The following is an 11003-nucleotide window of genomic DNA, read 5'->3' as shown; positions in this document are numbered from 1 at the left end:
TATATATATATATGTATACACGCGCGCATATACATTCTCTTAGAGCTGGAATAAAGAATTAGCAAACATTGGACAAAGGTGGGCCAATCAATGCATTTACAATCATGATGCATGTAGAGATATAGGTACCGATTTATACATTCACGTACAACTATAAATTAAATATACGATTTATTAATTTGTTTATTATTTTCATCTAAATGTATTACAGATAAATTTCAAGTTGGTCAGAATATAGCCCAGTCATATTCTTCTAAAGAAAACAATTCCACTATACAAAATTTTATTGAAGACGTATGGTACGATGAAGTAAAAAATTTTGATGCAAATAAAGTTGACCAGCCATTTGAGTAAATATCTTTTTAATATTGAATATTCTAATTACATATAGATTTTAAATATGACAAATATACTATAATATAAATTAATTCTTTAATCGCAAGAAAAGCCTCTTACATATCTGCATCATATTTATACTATATAGAGAATCGAGTTATTTATGTATTGTATATAAGAAATTGTACATAAATAATATTAAACTATTATAGTATCAATTAAAATGATTTTGAAGATATATTTATGATAACATTTTTAATGTGATTATAAAATAAATTATTTGTAGAATGCAAGTGGAGACAGGTCATTATACCCAAATAGTCTGGGCTACAACAACAGAAATTGGTTGCGGATTTATAAAGTATAAGGATACAGCATGGCATAGGAGCTGTATGGTTTGCAATTACGGTCCAGCAGGAAATATAAAAAACGAGAGAATGTATGAAATTGCAAATTAAGTAAATCTGACAGATTAGAAATGTAATAAAAGAAGTGATACTGAAGAAAATAGGAAAGCAAACAAAAAGCTATAATATGCGTTGTCAATAAAAACATACAGTTGCAACTGCATAATAATATTAATAAAGAGTAAAATAATATTTTCTTCTTTCTTTTTATTGTATCTTTTCTGTTTTTTTTTTCTTTCTAACGCTTCAAATAACATCAAATTTTTCTATAAATTGTCTTTGTTAGGTACAACTTTCTAACATAAAATGAAAAATAACAATATACATAATTTTTGCTAATGTATCTAGAAATAAAGATGTGTAATGAATAAAGTAGTATAAATTTTTTTAAATCTCAAGATAAGTTTTAATGTACAATCGCATACATACATTTAAAACAATGTTTTGTTTAGTCTTATTATTCTGTGCTAAATAAAATAAAAATAAAAATAAGTACCTATATTATATTATTCATGAAAATCATATTTTTATAAAATATGTCGAAGCCTTTTTTTGTCGTTGTTGTGTATCCTATAGACATCTATACACTAAATCGTTAACTTGTTTAAATACACGGATGCAAAGGATATGTTTAAAATTTATGGATATGTGTAAGGCAAGGGGGATATTAGTTCATGTATTACATACATTAGTATCGAACATATACTATTATCTGTCAATAGTATTTCCTGTTTCTTTTACATTCCACATATACAGGGTATCAAACTGCCAAAATCGAAATTAAATTTAGGATCTCAAAAAAAAACAACAAAATTTTCCTGATTTGTTTACAAACTCTCCATTTTTAAGATATTGACTTTTTAAGTTATTATACCAGAGAGAAATGAATAATTTTGTTAATAGTTTTAATTATTAATTAATAAAATATCTACTTATTATTTAATAAAAACAATTTTTTAATTATTCACAAATTTTATGATTTTATAACTAGCGATATCATTTTGTAGCTGAAAGTCAAGAACAGAGATATTCGTTTCCGTCATAATTGTAAAATAGAATAAAAGTAAGAAAAAGTAAAATACATAAATCATATTAAAAGTAACGCTAGAAATTTAATGATAACAGTAACATTGTAAAGAATACATAAATCATTAACAAGTAACTTTCTTATCTAAGATTTTTGCGCATATACTGTAACACATTTTCTCTTGAAACGCCTCATCTGCTCGATTGCATCCTGATCCGGCAGATCCCCTCGATTAACGGATTACATTACTCGCACCTTCTTCCGTTTACAAACTACTCATCCCCGCGGGCAGTCCAGCCTGTCGTGATGATTCTGCGAGCGATCCGTAACTTTCAGGTGCGCGCAACGACGAACGTCAGCGCGTATTCATCGTTTTTGAATTGCGAATGGATACAAGCGGTCCATACATCAGAAAGTCAGCGGCGCCCCGGGTGTGCCCGTGACTTCCCGGTGAGCGCGAGAACACTCGTCCTCACGCGGGAGAATGCGAAAGATTTCCCGATGAAGAAGCGATATCTCGCGTAAAGCAGGAGGAAAGGTGGCTGGCTATTAGGGGTTCTAAACGCTTTTTAAAACCGGATTTTGGGAGGAACGTATCGAGTGTCAGACGCGCAACAATGACGCGGACAAACATTCCGATATACAGGCCCACCCGCAGCGTCCATCGCTGCACAAGGGAAGTGATCTGCGACATGGACAACATAACGCGCAGGTAATGTTTGGACGCGCGTAAAAGGCGGAAAGAATGAACGGCGACGGCAAAAGCGGAAGAATTTGTATTCGTTGACAGCGATTTCCTCGGAGCAACGCTATTAGAATTGAAACGATTGTAAATTCATTGGGAATTTAGGACGTAAATATTATTCGCGATTGCTTATTCCAATATAATACGCATAAGAATTGTTAATGTATATAATAGCAAAGGATCCTGCGCTAATTATATAGTAGATAAATTAGATCCCAAAAAAATAATTAACTACTGTTTCTATTCTTTCAGTAATAAATTGTTCAGTGTTAAATTTCTGTAATTTCTTTTAGAAATATAGGGAACAAAAGATGTCATAGACATAAGGCTCAATAACAGATAGTTTGTAAGCTATATGATGTATTAAAGGTCTGTGAGTAAAAGTTTTATACCTTGGAAACATCCCCAATAACAATTTATTGACATTGCTTAAGTTTTGGGGATTGGACCAATATTATGCCAATAATTATGTTAAATTAAAAATAGCTAGAAAACTATCCATTGTGTTGAATCTTGTATGTATAATATTTTTTGTTCATTACAAGGTAGATCATTATAAGGTAGATCATGTATAGAGAGTCCGATTCACGCTTACAATGCTTAAGAATCATTTTATTCCTGTTGTTTCTCAATATTAAATAAGGACAAATGATGCTCACGAGTGCCGTGAACGTGAATCAGATCGCTGTCTATATATGAAAACTAATTAATTAATTTCTCTGGAATACAATTTTTCATATATAATTAGAGTTCGTTCACTTAATAAATGAAAAAAAGGTTGCAATTTGCATGTAGATATTATACACATCCTATGTGTATTATGCTGCACCATAAAACATTAACTTCAACTTCGATGAAACAAGTAAGTCGTAAAATTAAACGCAAATAGATTATTGTCATTTGAATAAAAATTGTAAATTTTTTATTTTTATTTTACTTGAAAAAATAGAGGTTTGAAATACAATCCGTCTGTTTTTGTCGGCAAGTGCAAAAGTAGAAAGCAACAAAGAATGCTACAAATATTATTGAACATAGTCGACTTAATAATAATAGATTATCTGTGTAAGAGAGATTAGGCTTTTCTAAGGCCGTAATCCGGATGCATTTAAATAACCGTTTAACCGTTTAAAGTTACCCTTCGGTTATAAGATTTGGAACAGGCCAGATTAACAGCAAGTTACCTGCCAACTTGCAGGGGACAATAAGAAAAAAGGAACAAAGAAGGAATCATAACATGCATTGTAAAAGAAAGTTCAAAGTCCATCGAGTTTTTTCTTTTCAATTTAAAAACTCTAAAAAGTACTTAATGATAATGAAAAATATCTAAAAGGATGAAACTTAACTGGCTATTAGAAAGAGAAATTTTTAGAAGAAAGAAAAGAGAATGAAGTTCCATATTTTCGGAAAAGAACTACGAAACTTAGTACAATAGATGAAGAGGGACAGAGACCGAGAAGAAAGATTCGTACTCTAGAGAAAGAACTTTAGAAGGCTCACGATCATATATCTATAGATCAGTAGGAGGGTGTCAACGAGCTCGACAAAGTCCCAGCGGGGTTTCCGCTACCCGAATTGCTACCGGGACTCCCCGTGTGAGAATCTGGTACACTTAACGCTAAGCTACCGCAGCAGCTCCCGGATTAGCCAGTTCTGTCAGTTGCGATCGTATTCGTGTCATGTTCCGGATAGAAATTGACATTCGCGTGCCACTTATAATCCGCTTTGAATCTAAAGTTTGCTTTTTAAAGTGTGCTCAGTTGTAGTTAAGGCTTAACAGGCTTAGAAAAAAGTATCGAAATATTGATAATTTTCCTAAATGATTAAGAGAAAGATACACATTGGTGAATTGTATTGTTTTGGGAGAGCAATTAAACAATAAAATTTTAATTTTCTAATCATACAATATTTTATTAAAAATAATAAAATAATATAAATGTTGAAGTAAAATATTTAATATTTAATATACTTATAAAGAAAAACATATTTTATATAATCAGTTTCATGACTAACTGTATATAGCCATAAAAAATCGTTTTGCAAATTATTAGGAAATTGTAATTATCGAGTAAAAAAACGACACGAATTCAAATCAAATATAAGATAAAAGATAAAAGATTTCTGAAGAAATGAATTATACCCAATTTTTTTAAATTCTTTGATTTAACGAGTGAGCATATTATCTTTTGATACTTCCCTCGGAATCACAGATTCATACGTAACCGCGAAACATCCCATAAAAACATATTGTAATGAAAAAAAAGGCGGAAAAAGAGCGCGGACAGAGAGACGCGTGTATGTTGCCGAGGGCGAAAGGGCGCAACCCACCATTCTTCCCCCTACGTCCTTTACAGTACGTCGCATAAACGAGCAAGGGGTTCTCTATTACATGAGGGGTTGCAATCGGTGCGGTTGGTGACGCCATCTTGAATTTAATCGCCGGGAAAATGGTGGTAGTCTCGAGGCAACGTTGATGAACGAATATCGTTGCCTGATTTAAAATATTATTAATTCGATCATATTTATGCAAGAAGTAGTACATAGAATTATCAGAGAAATATTGCAATTACAATTTGGACATACAATATTACAGAGAAAAGAGTATAATATTATAAATTATTATAATAATCTAATCATCCGCTAATATTCGCTAATATAATTATGAAAATATATTAAGAAGGGGCCATAAATATTGATAGATAGAATTGAAAATTGTCATATGTAATTTAAATATCTAATTGTTGCAATAATAAAATACTAGTTATTTAATAAAAGTCAATTTATTTCATTTCTGTGTTTCAATTAGAGTTGTACATTTTAGAGAATTTTAGAATATCTATTATATAAAATAAAAATATATTCATGCAGAGCAATGAGCTATTTTCTTCAAATTAAACGCTATCGATATATTATAAATATTTATTTCAACAATAAATCCCTCAATTATATAACAAATACAATATATAAATTTAATAAATATTTATAAAATATGCACTTTTTAAATATAGTCAGTCTTTGATTATTTACATCTAACATACTATAAATTTATACACATATTTACAATTAACATATTACTTTCTCAAAATACATGATTGTTACATCTAATTTACATTAAGAATACATAATAAACAACTCTAATTGCAAGTACTATCTATTTTAATTAGTAATAAATTATATAAGGAAAAATATCTCGGTAAAACTTTGTCTGAAAGATAAAAAATCTGACTTAAGAATTCAAGGCAATTTTGGCAAAATATCTCTAAAGCTATTCAAAGTTGTAATTAATAGTAATAGCCAAGGCAATTGCCAACGTTCGCTGAGAGGATATGACGCTAAAAGAAGAGATGAATATTTATATTATATTAGATAAATGTATATACATTATATTACATAAATATATACATTATATAATGAAAAAAAATTGAGAAAAAATAGAAGTTAAAACGTCTACGGAAATAGAAGTCTCGGTTTGTAAGATAAACAGAGATAGCAATAATTTTTTTTTCATTAGATAAATGTATATATATTATATTACATAAATATATACATTATATAATGAAAAAAAAATTGAGAAAAAATAGAAGTTAAAACGTCTACGGAAATGGAAGTCTCGGTTTGTAAGATGAACAGAGATAGAAATAATTAGATTGTTTTTTAAATTAATTGTAAATTAGATAAATTGCAAATAAAAGATAAGTTAGATTATAAGTAGAAAGTATATAAATAAGTATATAACACAAAAGTCTTGTAAACCAATTGAAAAATAAAAAGAATACGTACAAATTATACTACATAAGTATTTATATTATTTTATAAATTAGAGTAAAAGTATATGAGATAAATAATAAGTAATATGTTTCGAGAATTCATTCAATTTTAAGATGAGAACATCTCGATAACGTTAGATTGATTGCACAATTATATCGTATTATTGTAGTGATTGGAATCAATACATCGTTATCGAACTAGTATATTACACTGTAAAATACGTGAACTTATTCTAACTTATTTATCTAAATTCGCAATTTATCTAACATGTAACGTTGCAAAATATTGGTGTTATTTTCCTTTTCATATGACAAATTCAGAGATTATCGAGCTCACAGTCTAAATTTACGATTACCATTGAATAAATCCCTTTGTTAATTGATGCGAAACTGTTCGAAGTTCTTGTCAAAATTCTTCAAACATCGAAAGCTAACTATACGTTTGTAAACATTAAATTTATTTATTGTCAAAGTGATCACTGTGTTCGACTTTCTTTCTATCCAACGTCAGATTTGATAAAGGTATGGCGAAAGTTCGGTAGATTGTTGAAATGGATAACTTAGAGAAGCGATCATGCCTAATGCCGCTGTCGAAACGCGATACGAGTCGCGTACCTCATGAGTTCTCATGTGCTTCTTGAGATGATCCTTGCGTCCAAATCGTTTTTTGCAAAAGACACAAGAGTAAGGCCGAACGCCAGTGTGAATACGTTTGTGTCGCGTCAATTCCTCATTTCTGGTGAACCGTTTCCCGCAGGATTCGACGTCACACTTGAACGGTCTTTCACCTGTAGGAACGAAATCCTATATGTTCTGTCGAAACGATTATTCGTTTTTGCCTAAATTTATTCGGACGATATCCAAAGATTAATTACCAATATTAAATGCAAATTAGGATAATTATGAATATTTGCATACAAATTTATTACACGAAGTAATAACGTAAGCAATCTGAATCAAAATATACATAAGTGGACGTAGAAACTCTTCTTCCGAATGATAAATCTCTCTATGAATATGCAAGTATTTTAAATGAAAGTATTGTCTATGTAGGGATTACAAATATTTTGCAAAATATTTATACATTAAAAAAACGATACAAATATTATAAAGGTTTCCACGATAAATGTCTTTTAGTTTTAACGACAAATAAAGAAAATAATGCTAAAACTTTGCAACAATAAATTAGAAGAATTCTTTAAAAGTTTTCAGTTTTCGTTTTTTATGTATATCTTTTATTTCTTTGGTAATTAGGAAATTCTTTAACACAGTTTGAAATAAAGTAAGATAAAAAGAGTAAAATATAATAAAAGTATAATAAAATAAAGAGAACAACTTGTCAAACTAAATTTAAACGTTCTGTCTTAGCAAAATATTATGAAAAACAAGACTATTGAAAACTACATGAAAAATAAGACTATTTTATAGAAATGTTTAAAAATGTTCTCTAAGAAATGTTTCTTATGTATGATTATTTTTTACTCATACAACATTGTATAAATTTGTAAATTATTTATACTAAAGTTTTTAACTAACCAGTGTGTATACGAATATGTCCGGTAAGCTGGCCGCCGTTACTGAATGCCATACTGCAATGTGGACAGTTGTGTTTCTTTGGGCGCATTTTTTTCATCTCTTTAGCGACAACATCCTGTCGATGCACCATTTGCACTGCTTCTTCCATAGAATGATTATAAAGATTTAGAGGAAGGATTCCAGGATAAAATTCAATCCCAGATTGAAATCCGGAATGTATCCCTGAATAGACACCGGGATGTATCTTGAGAACATCGGGAAGGCGTGATTCTGAGCTCGCAGTCCATGATCCCGCGACATCTGAATTTGCGGTCATCGAATAAGTTCCGATAATCGAAGTAAAATCCTCCGATGGTCGAAGTTCTCTGAGCGCCGAAAGATAGTTCGGCGAAATAGCGTCATTAGAAGCATTGATGTTCGAATCTCGAGTAGAAATCGCGCGCGACATCGGAGTCATTGAATCCAGCGGTTGCTGCGGGTGAAAGACACCTGAATTGTCCTTCGCACTTTGCACGATGCCAGTGGAGGCATCTTCGTCTTTGAGGGATGGAGTATCTCTAGTTGCTACCTTATCGAAGGACTTGCTTCCTTTTATCTGATGAAAACCGATCAATGATGTTGAAGTCGTCGTTTCTTGATCCAACAAATTGCCATCACAGTCATCAGATGTTTCGGTAGTGTTCGTCAAAGTTGTCGATGTCGTTGAGGACACGACTTGTTCATCGTCTTCCTGTCTGCTGCATGGCATACTGTGAAGTGCATTGTCAATCGTGATAGAAATTCCGGAAGTCTCGTTTGTTGTTGTTTCCAGATCGTTCCAAGGTCGAAATAAACCCATAGTCTTCGGTTTGGACATCTTGAGAAAAACTAAAGATGTTAAACACTTTACTTCCTCTGTCACGTAAGATTCCAGTATGTCATATACACGAATGGGACAGTCAACACGACAATAAGAGCTGTTCAAAGGTAACTGAATACAAATCTAAGCTCACCCCGATCTTATACTTACAGAAATATTTTCCCCTGCCTATGGCCTTTTGGGGGTCGAGCCAATCCACTTTAGGGATGGAGGAGGGAGGGATCCGTCCTAAAGCATCGGTTGCAGGAGGATGAAAGCATGGACGCCGTTGGCAGTAAGGCTGTAGGTGGGTTTAGAGGGGCCTGTCGAGGGCTCGATGCGAGATACGCAGCCCCTTTGTAGAGAATTAATCGGTCGCTGCGGCCACGGGGCTCTCGCCCCTTTTGTTACGAGGGAGCACGAGTGCAGGCAGAAGGAGGGGAGGGATATGAAACGATCAGCGTGGAAAGTCAGCACGGTTGAAAAAGCAGAGAAAGATGCAGGACCGATACGAACGAATGATATCGAAGGGTCGCAAGGCCCACCCCGTTCACTCGAGCATGTCGCTTTCTTCAAACTGTTTCGACGAGGCACGCCCGTGACACAAAATTTCACATCGACGCCAATTATTATTGGTTACAGAAGGGTTACAATTCTCGATACTATTTTCATATAAAAAGCGTGGGAGATATTGTTACAGATAAAATGTTTCTTATTTAAATGATGTTAACTCAATTACTATTGTCATTATTTTTAATAATGCATATATATACTATTATTCATTAAGTGATATAATAAATAATTCTAAAAAATAATAAATAAAAAGCCAATATGAGCCGACACTGGTTATTAGTGTGTATTTTAATACAATTTATTCAAAGTGAATATTAAACGTATACGTTTCGACTTACGATCAAGATTCTCTTCAGTACAAAAAATGTATTAATAAAATCGCATAATGTTAGCGCATACGAGTATAATAACATAAAAAGCGAGAAAACACGTAGTGGTAATAAATTTCCTGGACATTTGCTTGATAAAAAAAGATGAGATTCTTATTTTTGATTGGTATCATAAACCTACATTTTCGGGTTGTTTTCTTAATTTTTTTTCATGGTATCCTCTCTGTCAAAAAATTGGTTACGATTATTGGTTTGATCGATAGAGTTTTATTATTTTCTCATCCAAGTTTTCATAAAAAGAATTTTGACTTAGTTATAAAAATCCTTCTGAATAATGGTTATCCTCTAAATTTGATATTTTCAACTATCAAAAAAAGACTTTACAACAAATTTGATCTTTTTAATCGTGTTGATGATTTTATTATTGATAAACAATTGACAACCAAAGAAGATGGCAAAAATAATAAATTTTTCTGTATACCATTTATTCCTAATATTTCCACAAAAATCAGTATGCTTTTTAAAAATGTACCATTTTTACGTATGGCTTATAGAGGCATAAATAAGCTCAATAGATTTATTAAAGTTCAAAAAAATGTTCTACTTCAATCTTCTCAATCTAATGTAATATATAAGATTGTAAAGATTGTGATGCATCGTATGTTGGACAGACAAGTAGATGCCTAAAAACGCGCATAAGTGAACATAGAAATCATAATAGAAACACGACCCAACATTCGGTTACACAACATCGGATGGACTTATTTCATGATTTTAATTGGGATAATGTATATATTTTAAACAAGGAGCAAATTTTACATAAAAGATTGTTATCAGAGATGATACATATTAAAAAAAAAAAACAAGTCCTAAATTTACAAAACAATACACTTTCTCTTGATCCGTTATATATTGATCTCTTTTCAGAGACGTAATGCTTCCAATCTACCGTTTATACTTATTTATTATTTATATTTTTACTTATTTTCTTTGTAAGTACCTGTTTTGTTATTTACTGTTTCTCATTTTCATTTTATATCTGTCTACCAAACAGTCATGTCTAATATCTTTAAAATTTTGTTTCATGTAAATAAACTAAAATTGATTTTTTACTGTTATTTATATTAACTTTTTAATTTAGTCACATATGCATTATACAGTAAATGGAACATGTGCAACAAACTTATGTTAGCTTTTTTCTTATGTTAGCATTTTTTAATTATTTATAATTCTTGGATCAGTCGCGTTTTTTAAAATAAAATATTTTTCTTTTTAGTTAACTTAGTAATTTAATGATTAAGATTAACTCGAACATCACCATCACGTGTTTTCTCGCTTTTTATGTTATTAGTTTATACTCGTATGCGCTAACATTATGTAATTTTATTAATATATTTTTTGTACTGAAGAGAACCTTGACCGTAGGTCGAAACGTATACGTTTAATAT

The 11003-nt window shown here is 31.2% G+C and overlaps 2 protein-coding genes across 2 annotated transcripts in view; one reads left to right on the top strand and one right to left on the bottom strand.

Annotated features, from left to right (window-relative positions):
- Positions 1–919, top strand: part of LOC108748284 (venom allergen 3-like) — a 2603-nt gene extending 1684 nt beyond the window's left edge. Inside the window, exons 3-5 of the mRNA XM_018486333.1 lie at positions 44–125; positions 212–350; positions 623–919. Of these exons, the coding sequence (XP_018341835.1) occupies positions 44–125; positions 212–350; positions 623–794 (393 nt within the window). The 3' untranslated portion in view covers positions 795–919. The remainder of the gene's footprint in view (positions 1–43; positions 126–211; positions 351–622) is intronic.
- A 5867-nt stretch (positions 920–6786) lies between these two features.
- LOC108748307 (zinc finger protein 449-like) lies at positions 6787–7963 on the bottom strand. Its single transcript, XM_018486357.1, has 2 exons — positions 7816–7963; positions 6787–7067 (listed from the first exon to the last, which is right to left on the bottom strand). The coding sequence occupies exons 1-2, from the start codon at positions 7961–7963 to the stop codon at positions 6787–6789; spliced, it is 429 nt and encodes a 142-aa protein (XP_018341859.1).
- Between the last annotated feature and the right edge of the window lie 3040 nt (positions 7964–11003).

Source organism: Trachymyrmex septentrionalis, unplaced genomic scaffold, assembly GCF_001594115.1.
Source record: "Trachymyrmex septentrionalis isolate Tsep2-gDNA-1 unplaced genomic scaffold, Tsep1.0 scaffold22, whole genome shotgun sequence".
In the NCBI taxonomy this organism is placed as follows: domain Eukaryota; kingdom Metazoa; phylum Arthropoda; class Insecta; order Hymenoptera; family Formicidae; genus Trachymyrmex; species Trachymyrmex septentrionalis.
Note: the sequence above shows the minus strand (reverse complement) of the source record. Positions and strands in the feature narration are given on the sequence as shown.

What these genes read in the sequence shown, in the direction of transcription:
- LOC108748307 (XM_018486357.1), bottom strand. Translation starts at nt 7,963, where the DNA reads ATGGAAGAAGCAGTGCAAATGGTGCATCGACAGGATGTTGTCGCTAAA. An exon ending in ACATATTCGTATACACACTG is followed by an intron (nt 7,068 to 7,815) that starts GTTAGTTAAAAA and finishes TCGTTCCTACAG; the next exon opens with GTGAAAGACCGTTCAAGTGT.